Source organism: Pelophylax lessonae (genome assembly GCF_965119305.1).
Source record: "Pelophylax lessonae genome assembly, chromosome: 5".
Taxonomy (NCBI): Eukaryota; Metazoa; Chordata; class Amphibia; order Anura; family Ranidae; genus Pelophylax; species Pelophylax lessonae.
The window spans coordinates 562,852,781-562,869,586 of record NC_138772.1 but is presented as its reverse complement, the minus strand read 5'-3'; the positions used below and the strand labels follow the sequence as shown (position 1 = coordinate 562,869,586).

At 50.0% G+C, this 16,806-nt stretch overlaps 1 protein-coding gene across 1 annotated transcript in view; it reads left to right on the top strand.

Annotated features, from left to right (window-relative positions):
* Positions 1–14,526, top strand: part of HASPIN (histone H3 associated protein kinase) — a gene marked incomplete at its 3' end in the record, with an annotated part of 88,426 nt that extends 73,900 nt beyond the window's left edge. The window contains exons 13-14 of the mRNA XM_082258341.1: positions 2,319–2,421; positions 14,319–14,526. Coding sequence (XP_082114467.1) covers positions 2,319–2,421; positions 14,319–14,526 — 311 coding nt within the window. The remainder of the gene's footprint in view (positions 1–2,318; positions 2,422–14,318) is intronic.
* Between the last annotated feature and the right edge of the window lie 2,280 nt (positions 14,527–16,806).

Genomic DNA, 16,806 nt, shown 5'->3' with positions numbered 1-16,806 from the left:
CTCCAGAGTGTCTCGGGAGACCACCTTGCTCCCCCCCCCTTCTTCCTCCAGAGTGTCCCGGGAGACCACCTTGCTCCCCCCTTCTTCCTCCAGAGTGTCCCGGGAGACCACCTTGCTCCCCCCTTCTTCCTCCAGAGTGTCCCGGGAGACCACCTTGCTCCCCCCTTCTTCCTCCAGAGTGTCCCGGGAGACCACCTTGCTCCCCCCCTTCTTCCTCCAGAGTGTCCCGGGAGACCACCTTGCTCCCCCCCTTCTTCCTCCAGAGTGTCCCGGGAGACCACCTTGCTCCCCCCCTTCTTCCTCCAGAGTGTCCCGGGAGACCACCTTGCTCCCCCCCTTCTTCCTCCAGAGTGTCCCGGGAGACCACCTTGCTCCCCCCCTTCTTCCTCCAGAGTGTCCCGGGAGACCACCTTGCTCCCCCCCTTCTTCCTCCAGAGTGTCCCGGGAGACCACCTTGCTCCCCCCCTTCTTCCTCCAGAGTGTCCCGGGAGACCACCTTGCTCCCCCCCTTCTTCCTCCAGAGTGTCCCGGGAGACCACCTTGCTCCCCCCCTTCTTCCTCCAGAGTGTCCCGGGAGACCACCTAGCTCCCCCCTTCCTCCAGAGTGTCCCGGGAGACCACCTTGCTCCTCCCCTTCTTCCTCCAGAGTGTCCCGGGAGACCACCTTGCTCCTCCCCTTCTTCCTCCAGAGTGTCCCGGGAGACCACCTTACCCCCCCCTTCCTCCAGAGTGTCCCGGGAGACCACCTTGCTCCCCCCCTTCTTCCTCCAGAGTGTCCCGGGAGACCACCTTGCTCCCCCCCTTCTTCCTCCAGAGTGTCCCGGGAGACCACCTTGCTCCCCCCCTTCTTCCTCCAGAGTGTCCCGGGAGACCACCTAGCTCCCCCCTTCCTCCAGAGTGTCCCGGGAGACCACCTTGCTCCTCCCCTTCTTCCTCCAGAGTGTCCCGGGAGACCACCTTACCCCCCCCCCCCTCCTCCAGAGTGTCCCGGGAGACCACCTTGCTCCCCCCCTTCCTCCAGAGTGTCCCGGGAGACCACCTAGCTCCCCCCCTTCCTCCAGAGTGTCCCGGGAGACCACCTAGCTCCCCCCCTTCCTCCAGAGTGTCCCGGGAGACCACCTAGCTCCCCCCCTTCCTCCAGAGTGTCCCGGGAGACCACCTTGCTCCCCCCCTTCTTCTTCCAGAGTGTCCCGGGAGACCACCTAGCTCCCCCCTTCCTCCAGAGTGTCCCGGGAGACCACCTTGCTCCCCCCCTTCTTCCTCCAGAGTGTCCCGGGAGACCACCTTGCTCCCCCCCTTCTTCCTCCAGAGTGTCCCGGGAGACCACCTTGCTCCTCCCCTTCTTCCTCCAGAGTGTCCCGGGAGACCACCTTGCTCCCCCCTTCTTCCTCCAGAGTGTCCCGGTAGACCACCTTGCTCCCCCCCTTCCTCTAGAGTGTCCTGGGAGACCACCTTGCTCCCCCCCTTCCTCTAGAGTGTCCCGGGAGACCACCTTGCTCCCCCCCTTCCTCTAGAGTGTCCCGGTAGACCACCTAGCTCCCCCCCTTCCTCCAGAGTGTCCCGGGAGACCACCTTGCTCCCCCCCTTCTTCTTCCAGAGTGTCCCGGGAGACCACCTTGCTCCCCCCCTTCTTCCTCCAGAGTGTCCCGGGAGACCACCTTGCTCCCCCCCTTCTTCCTCCAGAGTGTCCCGGGAGACCACCTTGCTCCTCCCCTTCTTCCTCCAGAGTGTCCCGGGAGACCACCTTGCTCCCCCCTTCTTCCTCCAGAGTGTCCCGGTAGACCACCTTGCTCCCCCCCTTCCTCTAGAGTGTCCTGGGAGACCACCTTGCTCCCCCCCTTCCTCTAGAGTGTCCCGGGAGACCACCTAGCTCCCCCCCTTCCTCCAGAGTGTCCCGGGAGACCACCTAGCTCCCCCCCTTCCTCCAGAGTGTCCCGGGAGACCACCTTGCTCCCCCCCTTCTTCTTCCAGAGTGTCCCGGGAGACCACCTAGCTCCCCCCTTCCTCCAGAGTGTCCCGGGAGACCACCTTGCTCCCCCCCTTCTTCCTCCAGAGTGTCCCGGGAGACCACCTTGCTCCCCCCCTTCTTCCTCCAGAGTGTCCCGGGAGACCACCTTGCTCCTCCCCTTCTTCCTCCAGAGTGTCCCGGGAGACCACCTTGCTCCCCCCTTCTTCCTCCAGAGTGTCCCGGTAGACCACCTTGCTCCCCCCCTTCCTCTAGAGTGTCCTGGGAGACCACCTTGCTCCCCCCCTTCCTCTAGAGTGTCCCGGTAGACCACCTCGCGTCTTGCGAAAGCTCATCTTACTATCTTTTGCAGATGGACTTACCGTATTCTGTGATTTGTCTACGGATGAGGACCTGTTCCTGGGGGAGGGGGATTTGCAGTTCGATGTCTATCGGAAGATGCGAGAGGAGAACCAGTAAGTTCATTCAAAGAGTTATTTAACATTTGTGAAGCAACATTACCAATTTATCTGATTCATAAACGTCATGGCCGCCTCCATTCACTGTCTACTCAACTAGATCATAGGAGAGGCATCTTTTCAGCGGGCCGTGGCCCATAGATGAAGGATGACTGGGAACTGTCAAGGCATTGCCGAGGGTCATAGAGTGTGGGGGTAGAGTTCCCCGGGGACTCTGGAGAGTGACTTCATTACCTTGTCAGAGACGGTAGAGAACTTTGCCATGTTCTGTAGATTTGGCTGTTGGGTCCCTGCCGATGGTGAACAAAGGTAGGTTAGATTAGAGAGCAACCTATAGAGAGGGATATTCTATCCTTTACTAAAAGGCCGAGGCCTGCAGATGTATGGGGGTGCCGGACCTGCAGATGTCTGGGGGGTGCCGGGGCCTGCAGATTTATGGGGGTGCCGGGACCTGCAGATGTCTGGGGGGTGCCGGGACCTGCAGATGTCTGGGGGGTGCCGGGGCCTGCAGATTTATGGGGGTGCCGGGACCTGCAGATGTCTGGGGGGTGCCGGGGCCTGCAGATGTCTGGGGGGTGCCGGGGCCTGCAGATGTCTGGGGGGTGCCGGGGCCTGCAGATTTATGGGGGTGCCGGGACCTGCAGATGTCTGGGGGGTGCCGGGGCCTGCAGATGTCTGGGGGGTGCCGGGGCCTGCAGATGTCTGGGGGGTCCCGGGGCCTGCAGATGTATGGGGGTGCCGGGGCCTGCAGATGTATGGGGGTGCCGAGGTCTGCAGATGTCTGGGGGGGTGTCGGGGCCTGCAGATGTATGGTGGGTGTCGGGGCCTGCAGATGTATGGGGGGTGCCGGGGCCTGCAGATGTATGGGGGTCCCGGGCCTGCAGATGTATGGGGGTCCCGGGGCCTGCAGATGTATGGGGGTGCCGAGGTCTGCGGATGTATGGAGGGGCTGAGGTCTGTAGAGGATTTCAGTCAGTTGGCCTGGACTTTGAAGAGTGACTGTAGGGCGGCCAGGGTGGGTTCGGGGGTGGGCGGGGGGCACCTATATCAGGGCGTAGTCATAGTTACATAGTTAGCCAGGTTGAAAAAAGACACAAATCCGTCTGGTTCAACCAACACAAAAAAACCCAACCATAGGACCTTAGGACCACAACTGCTGATTGCACAGAGTGGCTGCAGGTTGCTGATAGTAAAGTGCCTTTAGGGGGGCAGGGGGGTGCAGACAGCAGCTGTAGGGTTGCTTGGGTTCTAGACTTCAGCTGCAGATTTTCCAGGGACAGTTTCTTTATCGTACATCGCGGGACACAAAGAAGGTAATAATGATTATCTGGGTTATACACTACAGTTAGGTGATTGGACGCTGGCAACCAATAGACAGAAAGTTCCTCACATATAACTCCTCCCATACAGGGAGAACCTCAGTTTTTTCGCCAGTGTCTTGGAGGTGGTGGTCATGGCTGTTAAAGCTCTTCAATCCTAAGAATGATGTCCTAGTTTAGGGGCGTTCTGATTGGATCCATTCGAATGGCTAAGCGCTAAAAGGATGGTGCCCGAGCCTCGGCTAAGAAGACCTGAGGTTTTACCTGTAATGAGACCCATCTGGGCGCTGGACCCTGATAAATGGAACCCTGGTTAGTTATTATCCCAAGGAGTTTGCCAGCGGGGGTGCTCTACGTGTCCAAGGGTGTTGAACCCATTAAAAAGGGGGGCCCAGTCCTTGAAGGTCCACTGACTAACAAAGCCCGCCATGATGGGTGAAGTTTGGGACCTCTAAGGATCCTGCCCCGGACTGGTAAGAGAGATCTGTCGTTCTGGTCTTTCTCCCAGTGGCCACTGAGGGCAGTGTACAGTGCATGGCCTGTGTACTTCTCAGGAGTATTGGACTGCGGTGTCTCCTCCAGCCACTAGAGGGCGAAGGTTCGCTCAGTATGGCCTACTCCTGTATAGACCAGAAGTAGGACGGCCATTTTTTGGGGACCATGTGGGCTGAAGGATGAGCAAGGCCTCTGAGACAGAACGTCAGCCCATAGCTACATTTCTATGGGAGAGTCAGGTGACCAGTCAAGGCATAAAGGTATATTTGTATACTTACTGCCTAATCCAGGGGGCGTGTACTGTCTGTGGATACACCCCTGTACGGGTATCAGTGCACTTTAAGGAGTTATGTCTCCAGAATAGCGTGCATTTGGTCTGCAGGAACTTATTTTTAGGCTTTTTTAAAGCAATATTAAGGCTGTATTGGTGTCAATTTGCTTGGCGTATCCTGAAAAATCAGATGGGACCGAGTGCAGCATAATAAACATGTTACATGCCTGCTTACTTACATAAAACACGTCTGCCTGCTTGCATAGGTGCGTGTTTGCATGAACTCATGCTTACTTACATGTTTGCATAAACGCATACTTGCTAATTACGTGGATGCATGTTTTCATGGGAACACCTGTTTGCATTAACGCATATTGCATAAAACGCATGCTTACATGCTTCCGTAAACGCATATTGCATAAAAGCTTAGTTGCCTTGAACTGCATGCATATATGCTAATTGCCTCGATCCTTGGAGATCCAGCAGATAAAAAGTTGGAATCCCTACTTAACGCTTGCTTTGCCGTTGCTGGCTCTGCTATTCAACCATCTATAGCGGTTCTAGGTGTTTGCCAGTCCTTAACCACTTTACCACCGGAGGATTTTGCTGTCTTCCGTCCAGGCCACAGACAATTGCGCGGTCGTGCGACGCCGTACCCAAACGTAATTTACGTCCTTTTTTTCCCACAAACAGAGATTTCTTTTGGTGGTATTTGATCACCTGTGCGATTTTTACTTTTAGCGCTATAAACAAAAAAAGAGCATTTATTTTGAAAAAATAACAATATTTTTAACATTTTTTTATATGAAATTCCCCCCAAAAAAGATGTAAAAACCAATTTTTTTAAAAATTTTTGGCCAATTTGTTTTCTGCTACCTATGTTTGGTAAAAAAAATCGCAATAAGCGTATTTTGATTGGTTTGCGCAAAAGTTATTGCGTTTACTAACAAAGGGAAAGATTTCTGTCATTTTTGGTGTTTTTTTTTTAACGCGTAATGGCGGCGATCTGCGATTTTTTTTTTGCGGGACTGCGACATTGCGGCGGACAGATCGGACCCTTGACTGACATTTTTTACACTTTTGGGGGTACCAGTGACATCACTGCAGTAATCAGTGCTATATATATGCACTGTTACTGTAAAAATGACACTGGCAGGGAAGGGGTTAATTTTATTGGAGAGGGAGGGGTTAATGTATGCCTGGTGCTTACTGACGTGTAGGGGGGGAGGTGACTGAGTGAGTCATGGACAGATCGGATGTCCAGCTATGCTGAACACTCCGATCTGTCACTCCCTGTCACTATGGAGATCCGCCCGCTGTGTTTACACACAGCGGGCGGATCTCCAGACTCGATCCCCGACGATCGGGGCAGAGCAGCGGCGATCGCCGCTGCTCCTCCCCTGGCCCGACTCCCGCTGTGAATGAAAACAGCAGGAGCGAGCCTCCGGCGGCGCGCAAGCGCCGCCCAGAAGGGGGAGTGTCTGACGACGTAGTACTACGTCGTCAGACGATAACGAGCCACTCTGCCGCAGTAATATTACTGTGAGCAGAGGTAAAGTGGTTAAAGGATCGCTATAAAAAGGGTGACTAGAAGTCTGCCTATTCCAGGGGAATCTTCTGAAGATTTGGCGGAGTTCCCTCACGCTTTGTGATTTGTGGTTGATGCCCATAAGGATTCTATCCAATAGATTTTCCGAGTTGTTCTTCTCTCTGTTGATATGTGCAGAGTTCTGTGGCTTAAGAATTGGTCCTCAGAATTACCTTCTGACAGCTTTTCCTTTCCATGGGGAACGTCTCTTTGGTGAGGATAAATATATCCAGAAAATTATAGGTGGAAAAGCACATTTGTGCCGGTAAAAGAAGGGTTAAACCTCCATCTTTTAAAGCTCCAAGTGTTAGGGTCCATATCCTCTTCTAGGCAGTTCTGATGGCCTCAGCCGTCAGGGGTTAGAAGACCTCAAAATCAAGGTCAGAAAAAACCTTGGGTCCAAAGGCCCATTAAAGCAGGTTCCAAATCCTCCTTTATAAGGGGGCGCCCCCCTCTGGTTTCGGTGGGGGGGGGGGGGCTCCTACAATTCTCAGAAACTTGGAGGGGAGTGGTGCAGGACCGGTGGGTCTTGTCCACAGTGGCACGGGGCTACATGATTGAGTTCAGAGAGTTTCCTCCTTCTCAGTTTTTGGGTTCAAATGTCCTGTGTGCCCAGTAAAAAGGAAGTCCTTGTTCTAGCCCCGGAATATTTGTGGGTACAGGACGTGATTGTGGAGGTTCCAACTAGCGAAAGGTTCACAGGTTTTTACTCAAACCTCTTTACAGTGCCAAAACCAAATGGCGAGGTAAGACCCATTCTAGATCTCAAAGCTCTGAACCAGTATCTGACCGTTCGGTCTTTTTCGCATGGAATCAACCAGCTCTGTGGTAGCCTCTCTAGGAAGAGAAGATTTTCTGGCTTCCCTAGACATGAAGGATGCATACCTCCATGTACCAATCTTTCAGGCTCCCTCAGAGGTCCTGCGGTTTGCAGTAGGACAGTGCCATTTCCAGTTTGTAGCTCTACTGTTCAGTCTGGCTAAAGCTCCCCAGGTGTTTACAAAAAACTTGGCCCCGGTGTTCGCCTTTTTAAGGCCCCGAGGTGTCTCTGTCATGGGTTACCTGAACGACCTACTGTTAAAGAATCGTTCATGCTTAGGGCTAACACAAGACGTATCCCTAACGATCCAGTGCCTAGAGGATTTGGGTTGGATTATCAATCTAGAGAAATCAACCTTAAAACCTGTTCCAGTCTTGGAATATCTGGGTCTTGTTCTCAACAGGCAAAAGTTATTTTGCCATCAAAAAAGGTTGTAGCCCTAAGAAGTCTGGTTCGGTTTGTAGGGAGGAAAAAGTTTCCCGTCATACGACTATGCATGATACTATTGGGCCTCTTTTGATTTAGTTCCTTTTGCTCAATTCCACTCCAGACTGTTTCAGAACAGTATTCTCTCTGCTTGGAACACAAAGGTCCAAGCGTTGGTCTCTCCTATGTCTCTTCCCCCGAGGGTCAGGCAGGATCTGTCTTGGTGGATGGTTTCTCATCAACCTAAGCAAAGGAAAATCTTTTTTGCCAGTAACCATGAAGGTTGTAACCACAGATGCTTTGGGGGGCTGTCTTGGAGGATCTTTCAGTCCAGGGGACTTGGTCTCGGGTACAGAGACTCTTGCCCATCAACATCTTGGAAACCAGGGCAGCCCGTTTGGCGCTGTGTCATTGGACAAGCAGGTTGCGGACTCTGACATGGGCAGAGAGGTATGTTCCATGTTTGTCAGCAATATTCATCCTGGGGGTGGACAATTGGCAGGCAGACTTTCTAAGTTGCCAGAAATTGTGCCCAGGGGATTGGTCCTTGTATCCTGAGGTGTTTCCGCTGATCTGTCAACATTGGGGTACACCCGACGTACATCTATTGGCATCCAGGTTCAACAACAAGCTGGACAATTGTGTCCAGAACCATGGATCCGATCGCTACCGGAACAGATGCCTTAGTTACTCCTTGGTCACAATTCAGCCTTATGTATGCATTTCCTCCCATCCAACTTCTGCCACGGTTGTTGAGCAGAATTCAAGTGGAAGGGAAGCCGGTGATCCTGGTGGCTCCTGCGTGGCCCAGGAGGCCTTGGTTTGCAGAGGCCATGGGGGAGCCATAGTTGCTTCCATGTTGTCCAGATCTGCTCTCCTGAGGTCCCATATTCCATCCTGTTTTATGGTCACTGAATTTGACAGCCAAGCTATTGAAACCAGAATCTTGAAGGATCTCGGGCATGGTTTTGGCTACATTGATTAATGCCAGGAAACCGGTCTCTAGGAGAATCCATTATAGAGTTTGGAAATCCTATATTTCTTGGTGTGAATCCAAGAAATGGTATCCTCCTAAGGATGTCATTGGAAGAATTCTTGCTTTTATTCAGGTATGGGGGCTCTTAAAACTGGCATTAGTTACATAGTAGGTGAGGTTGAATAAAGACAATAGTCCATCCAGTTCCCCCTGTGTAGGTGTGTGTGGCCGTAATCATCTCTCATACCCCTGAATGTTCTGATCCTTGAGATGTACGTCTAAGAGTCTTTTGAAAGCCACCATACTACCCGCAGAAACCACCTCTTGTGGTAGAGAATTCCACAATCTGGTAGCCCTAACAGTAAAGAACCCCCCACGTTGCCTGAGGTTAAACACTTCTCCTCTAATCGCATTGTATGCCCTTGAGTCCTCATGCAATCCCTTCGACTGAACAGCTTTTTTTCTATGCCGAGATCCCCATTGAGATATTTATAAATTGCTATCATGTCCCCTCTCAGACGTCTCTTCTCCAGGGAGAATAAATTGAGCGATTGCAGATGCTCTTCATAATTAATGTCCTCCAATCCCCTAATTAGTTTAGTTGCCCTTCTCTGGACTCTCTCCAGCTCCAACACATCCCTCCTGAGGACTGGCGACCAGAACTGGACAGAATACTCCAGATGCGGTCAGACCAGAGTTTTATAAAGTGGAAGGATTATAGTCTTATCTCTGGAATGCATCCCTTTCTTTATGCATGCTAATATTCTGCTGGCTTTGGCAGCTGCCGCTTGACATTGCATGCTGTTGCCTAATCTATCATCAACCAAGACTCCCAGATCTTTCTCCATTTTTGATTCCCCCAAGGGTTCCCCTCCCCTTAGGGACCATTAAAGGTCAAGTCTCAGCCTTGTTGGTTTTTTTATTTCCAGAGACGATGCACTCTTTGGTGCGGACATTTATGCAAGGTGTGATTCGCATGGTCCCGCCAATTAAGCCACCCCTGTGTCCTTGGGATCTGAATCTTGTACTCTCGGTGCTGCAGAACCTATCGGGCAGATTCCCTTGGTATTCTTGGTAAGGAAATTGGTCTTTCTCTGTCGCTCATTGACAGACGCAGTCCTCTTGATTAATATCAAATTGGTTTATGCTGCCCTCTACAGGAGTAGGACTAGGCAGAAGGAAAAAGTTCTGGCCACACCTTAGGGGCAGTCCCAGAGGGTATATCCTCTCTCTCCCTGCTACAGGATGTCAGTTTTTTTCTGTCTAGTCAGGTTTCAGCGTTAGCAATTTTCTTTCAGAAACCTTTGGCTACCCATTCCTTGGTGCGGAATTTCATCCAGGGGGTGCAGCACTTGGCTCCGCCAGTGCGCGTGCCTTTACCGCCCTGGGATCTTAATTTGGTATTGTCGGTTCTTCAGATACCTCCCTTTGAAAATATCAGGGAGATTCCCTTGCTTACGTTATCCCAGAAGGTGGCCGCCTTGGTGGCCATTACTTCTGCACGCAGGGTGTCAGAACTGGCCGCATTATCTTATCGTTCCCCATATCTGGTGGTTCATAGGGATAAGGTGGTTCTTTGTCCGAATCCATCCTTCCTAAGGTGGTGTCGGAGTTTCATCTGAATGAAGATATTGTGTTACCTTCTACGTTTTCCTTCGGCCTAGTCCTACTCCTGTAGAGGGCAGCATAACCCAATTTGATATTAATCAAGAGGACTGCGTCTGTCAATGAGCTTAAGAGAAAAGGATTTTACGGTAAGATTTTACAAAAATCTATTTTTTTGGTTGCAATAACCTTGGCCAGTAGGGTCTCAGATTTAGCGGCTCTTTCCTGTAGAGAACCATTTTTGATCCTTCATCAGGATAAAGTGGTCCTTCGGCCTCATCCATCCTTTTTGCCTAAACTAGGATATAGTTTTACCTTCCTTTCTTCCAAATCCTCAGACTCCATAGGAAAGATTGTTGCATTCACTAGAGGGTGGGTGCTTGGGCAGTTCATCATCCAGGATCTATGGCTCAGATTTACAAAGCTGCTACTTTATAATACCTTGTGAATGTATGAACTGAAGACCAAGTGGATCTTAGAGGCGGAGAAGGGACTCGGTTTATTATTAGCGTGTTGCAAGCAGCACTAGAAGTTCCTAGTGTTCTTTGCCCAGGGGGGCAGTTATGGGATTCTGTGTCTCCTCCCCTCAAGGGCATTGCTTTAGGACATCCCAGATAGTCATTATTATCGGCTCTGTGTCCCGTGATGTACGATAAAGAAAATAGGATTTTTCCTACAGCTTACCTGTAAAATCCTTTTCTTGGAGTCCATCCCGGGACACAAAGGTCCCTCCCCTCTTATTCCAGGATCTTCATTGTTGAGGTTCTTCCTGTATGGGAGGAGTTATATGGGAGAACTTCCTGTCTATTGGTTGCCAGTGTCCATTCACCTATAGGTGGCGTATAACCCAGATAGTCATTATTACCGGATCTGTGTCCCGTGATGTACGATAAAGAAAATAGGATTTTTCCTACAGCTTACCTGTAAAATCCTTTTCTTGGAGTCCATCCCGGGACACAAAGGTCCCTCCCCTCTTATTCCAGGATCTTCATTGTTGAGGTTCTTCCTGTATGGGAGGAGTTATATGGGAGAACTTCCTGTCTATTGGTTGCCAGTGTCCATTCACCTATAGGTGGCGTATAACCCAGATAGTCATTATTACCGGATCTGTGTCCCGTGATGTTCTCCAAGAAAAGGATTTTACAGGAAAGTTGTAGGAAAAATCCTTTTCTTTCTTTTTGTAGTGATCTCCTTTTTTTTATAGGCATTGGGGAGGGGGGGGGGCTTCTCTCTGATTATATTGCAGTATTCTGGCTTTCCTGTGTTTGTAGAATGAGTCTGTAAAGTTTCTACAGTGCCTTGAAAAAGTATTCACACCCCCTGAAATTTCCCACATTTTGTCAAGTTACACCCAGAAAGGTAAATGTATTTTATTGGGATTTTATGTGATAGACCGACACAAAGTGGCCATAATTGTGAAGTGAAAGGAAAATGATAAATGATACAAATAAATCTGTGAAAAGTGTGGCTGCATTTGTATTCACCCCCCTTTACTCTGATGTCCCTAATTAAATTCTAGAGGAACCAATTGCCTTCAGAAGTCACCTAATTTGTAAATAGAATCCACCTGTGTGTCATTTAATCTCAGTATAAATACAGCTGTTCTGTGAAGCCCTCAGAGGTTTGTTAGAGAACCTTAGTGAACAAACATCATCATGAAGGCCAAGGAACACCCCAGACAGGTCAGGGATAAAGGAAGCTGCGCTAAGTGACACAAAACATATATCAAATTGAGTCCAAACAAAAAGTCCCAAAATTGTTTTGATATGTGTGAGAATAATGAAATCCACAAAAAGTCCAAATAATCAAACGAATATCCACCCGTGCAGAAAATGAATAAAATTACTGCTTATCAAATGTAGCAGTATATTGAGCCTTGCATGTAAATAGCCAAGCCAGATGAAAATCTCTGAAGGATTCCTCACCAGCGATAGCCGTCCCAAGATCACAGTTGTATAAATCAGGCCTCGACAAACCCCGGGCGCCAGGTCGCATTTGCGACTAGAATTAGCAACCTGGCGCCTGGGGGGCCCTTCAGGAGGTGTCCTGTCCCTTTTGCGCCCCCACCTTCTTTTCCGAGTGCACGGACTTCCACGCCATCCATAAATTGAGGCCCCGGCTTTTCGGCCTTCTTCTGTGAGATGAGAGGCTAGGGGAACTGGCGCCTTCTTGTGGTGGCTGGGAGTAATGCATGTTCTCAATGCCTTCCTTCTCATCTGCTCTTTGGAAGGAGATGGGAAGTTTTTGCAGGCTTCATCTCTCTGTCCAGTTACCTTTGCTTAAAGGTAAGTGGACAGGGAGTGTTTTTATTATTATTAATTTATTTTTTAAATTAAAAAAAAAATAAATAATACATTTTTTCTTTTTTTTTTAATTATTATATATATATATTATATATCATATTTTTTTTTTATATCTTTTTTTTTCCTTATCGCCGTGCCACAGCCGAAGGCCCCTTTCACACGGGCTGTCTGATCGGGTCCGCCTGACAGTTTTTCAGACAGACCTGATCGGACCCCTCATTCTCCTCTATGGATCGGTGATCGGATCAGATGGCATCGGATGGAAAAAGAGAGACAGTCTGTTTCCATCCAATTGTGCTATAGAGGAGAGTGGGGTTCTAGTGGTATTTGTGTAAATTTAGTATCCGTTTTATTAAATAAAGCTTGGTTGTTAGTTTAAAAAAAAAAAACTGGCTCCTAACTTTTTTAGCTGGCTCCTAGATTTCAGGCAAATTTGTCAAGCCCTGGTATAAATGTTGGAGTGAAAAACAAATACAAAAACATAGCGTGATACTGTATAAAATTGTATGAAACCTCTCCCGTGTGTGTCAGAAAAGAAAAGTGCTAGTAAGGACCACCACCATCACAGGCTGCTTACCAGATAAATGATATATATAGGCAAATCAATGACAGCAATCCCAAATGAATAATAGAAGCCGTAGGATAAGCCAACACCTATATCCTAATGTAATTACCAGATAATGTGGGTAGATAGGCGTAAAGGATCACTCAAGTTGACTAATGATCCACTAAGGACCTTCACCAGAATAACCTGCTTACCAGAGATAAGCAAATAAATGCCAATTCACGGATCCGGGTGTCCCTGGATGTGTTATCCAATCCCCTAAAGACAAGTCCGATCCCTGGTGGTATAGAGGCCGACCCACAGATATGGCTGTGGCTGCCTTCCCTCCTTCTGCTGGGCCCCTACCAAGACATGGCCGTCCACCTAAACTGACCGGCCGGGCCCCTACCAAGACATGGCCGTCCACCTAAACTGACCGGCCGGGCCCCTACCAAGACATGTCCGTCCACCTAAACTGACCGGCCGGGCCCCTACCAAGACATGGCCGTCCACCTAAACTGACCGGCCGGGCCCCTACCAAGCCATGGCCGTCCACCTAAACTGACCGGGCAAGGAGAGCATTCATCAGAGAAGCAGCCAAGAGGCCCATGGGAACTCTGGAGGAGCTGCAGAGATCCACAGCTCAGGTGGGAGAATCTGTCCACAGGACAACTATTAGTCGTCACTCCACAAATCTGCCCTTTATGGAAGAGTGAGAAGAAGAAAGCCATTGGTGGAAGAAAGCCATAAGAAGTCCTGATTGCAGTTTGGGAGAAGCCATGTGGGGGACACAGCAAACATGTGGAAGAAGGAGCTCTGCTCAGAGGAGACCAAAACTCTGTGTGGGGGAAAACTAACACTGCACATCACCCTGAACACACCATCCCCACTGTGAAACATGGTGGTGGAAGCATCATGGTGTGGGGATGGTTTTCTTCAGCAGGGACAGGGAAGCTGGTCAGAGTTGATGGGAAGATGGATGGAGCCAAATACAGGACAATCTTAGAAGAAAAGACTTGAGACTGGGGCGGAGATTCAACTTCCAGCAGGACAACGACCCGAAACATCCAGCCAGAGCTACAATGGAATGGTTTCATGTGTTAGAATGGCCCAGTCACAGTCCAGACCTAAATCACATTGAGAATCTGTGGCAAGACTTGAAAATTCACAGACGCTCTCCATCCAATCTGACAGAGATGAGATATTCTGCAGAGAAGAATGGGGAGAAATGTCCTCTCTAGATGTGCAAAGCTGGTAGAGACATCCCCAAAAAGACTCGCAGCTGTAATTGCAGGGAAAGGCGCTTCTACAAAGTATTGACTCCGGGGGGTGAATACAAATGCAGCCACACTTTTCACAGATTTATTTGTATCATTTATCATTTTCCTTCCACTTCACAATTATGGCCACTTTGTGTCGTCTATCACTTAAAATCCCAATAAAATACATTTCTGGGTGTAACATGAGAAAATGTGGGAGATTTCAGGGGGTGTGAATACTTTTACAAGGCGCTGTATATAACCGGTGTCGTGTTTTTGGTCCTCCAGGAACAGCTGGTCCTTGTACAAGCCGCACTCCAATGTTCTGTGGCTCCATTATCTGTGTGATAAGCTGCTGAACGAAGTGCGCTATCTGAAGAAGCCGACGTCGGCATTGTACCAGAAGGAGCTCCGCAAACTGCGAGACTTCAGAAGAGAAGTGCGTCAGTTCACCTCCGCCACCGACATTCTCCAAAGGAGCAAACTTTTCAACTGAACCCCCGGGGGCTTCGTCGGAGGGAGGCTCTGCAGATGGCCCGGGGGTGCGATCTCCTGCAGATGGCCTGGGGGTGCGATCTCCTGCAGAGGCTGTGCGGGACTGAACACTCCACCATGAAGGTGCGGGAACACACCGATATTACCAGAAATCCGATGATTTTAGGTGGAAAGACGAATTACCAGAATTAAAAAAAGACTCCAGATGTGAATTTCCCGGAATTCTCAGTTTTTATAGTTTTTATCATTGGGGGGTTTTGTTAATAAAATTTTATTATCTCTATAATAGTTATAAGAACTCCGAATATAAATAAAGAGATATCCAATCCCTTCCGCTCTTTCTTCTATTCCCTCCATGAGTTGGGGAAGGACTCCGCAGGAAAGTCAGCCGTGTTACTGAGGTGCCTCCAATCTCTGAGAACATCCGGGGATCGGATTGAAAGAACCCCAACATGGACTTCAGGACTGAAAATACAACCAATGATTTCTGAATTCCCAGGGGGTACAAATGGCTAAGGCTAGGCTGGGGCCTTCCTCAGAGGATAGTGGGTTACAGGCTGAGCTCCCAGCGGGGATAAAGGGGCCCATAGTGGGTTACAGGCTGAACTCCCAGCGGGGATAAAGGGGCCCATAGTGGGTTACAGGCTGAGCTCCCAGCGGGGATAAAGGGGCCCATAGTGGGTTACAGGCTGAGCTCCCAGCGGGGATAAAGGGGCCCATAGTGGGTTACAGGCTGAGCTCCCAGCGGGGATAAAGGGGCCCATAGTGGGTTACAGGCTGAACTCCCAGCGGGGATAAAGGGGCCCATAGTGGGTTACAGGCTGAGCTCCCAGCGGGGATAAAGGGGCCCATAGTGGGTTACAGGCTGAGCTCCCAGCGGGGATAAAGGGGCCCATAGTGGGTTACAAGCTGAGCTCCCAGCGGGGATAAAGGGGCCCATAGTGGGTTACAGGCTGAACTCCCAGCGGGGATAAAGGGGCCCATAGTGGGTTACAGGCTGAGCTCCCAGCGGGGATAAAGGGGCCCATAGTGGGTTACAGGCTGAGCTCCCAGCGGGGATAAAGGGGCCCATAGTGGGTTACAGGCTGAGCTCCCAGCGGGGATAAAGGGGCCCATAGTGGGTTACAGGCTGAGCTTCCAGGGGGAAAAAGGGGCCCATAGTAGGCTACAGGCTGAGCTCCCAGCGGGGATAAAGGGGCCCATAGTGGGTTACAGGCTGAACTCCCAGCAGGGATAAAGGGGCCCATAGTGGGTTACAGGCTGAGCTCCCAGCAGGGATAAAGGGGCCCATAATATTGGGGTATCAAACATCACTTTTCTAAAATTGGGGTAACAACACCAAGCTCAGAACAATGGGACTGGAAGGGTGGGGGCCATCTTATCCAAAATAATGGGGCAATCAGCAGTGATGCCAGGAATGGTAAAATCCGCACTCAGTACAAATATAAAAGAAAGGAATTCAGCAGCACCCCAATAAAGAGTGACACCAGTCAGAGAATTCAGCAGCACCCCAATAAAGTGTGACACCAGGCAGAGAATTCAGCAGCACCCCAATAGAGTCACACCAGCCAGAGAATTCAGCAGCACCCCAATAAAGAGTGACACCAGCCAGAGAATTCAGCAGCACCCCAATAAAGAGTGACACCAGCCAGAGAATTCAGCAGCACCCCAATAAAGAGTAAGACCAGCCAGATAATTCAGCAGCACCCCAATAAAGAGTGACACCAGCCAGAGAATTCAGCAGCACCCAATAAAGAGTAACACCAGCCAGATAATTCAGCAGCACCCCAATAAAGAGTGACACCAAGCAGTGAATTCAGCAGCACCCCAATAGAGTGACACCAGGCATAGAATTCAGCACCCCAATAAAGAGTGACACCAGTCAGAGAATTCAGCACCCCAATAAAGAGTAACACCAGCCAGATAATTCAGCCGCACCCTAATAAAGAGTGACACCAGTCAGAGAATTCAGCAGCACCCCAATAAAGAGTGACACCAGTCAGAGAATTCAGCAGCACCCCAATAAAGAGTAACACCAGCCAGATAATTCAGCAGCACCCCAATAAAGAGTGACACCAGGCAGAGAATTCAGCAGAACCCCAATAAAGAGTGACACCAGCCAGAGAATTCAGCAGCACCCCAATAAAGAGATGACTGGTACGGATTACATGGAGTCCAGGAGAAATGGGACTACTTAAAAGGTGCATTATTGAAGGCAACAGAAAATTGCATTAGACTTGTCAGTAAAAGCAAAAAAAGGAAGAGACCACTGTGGTACTCA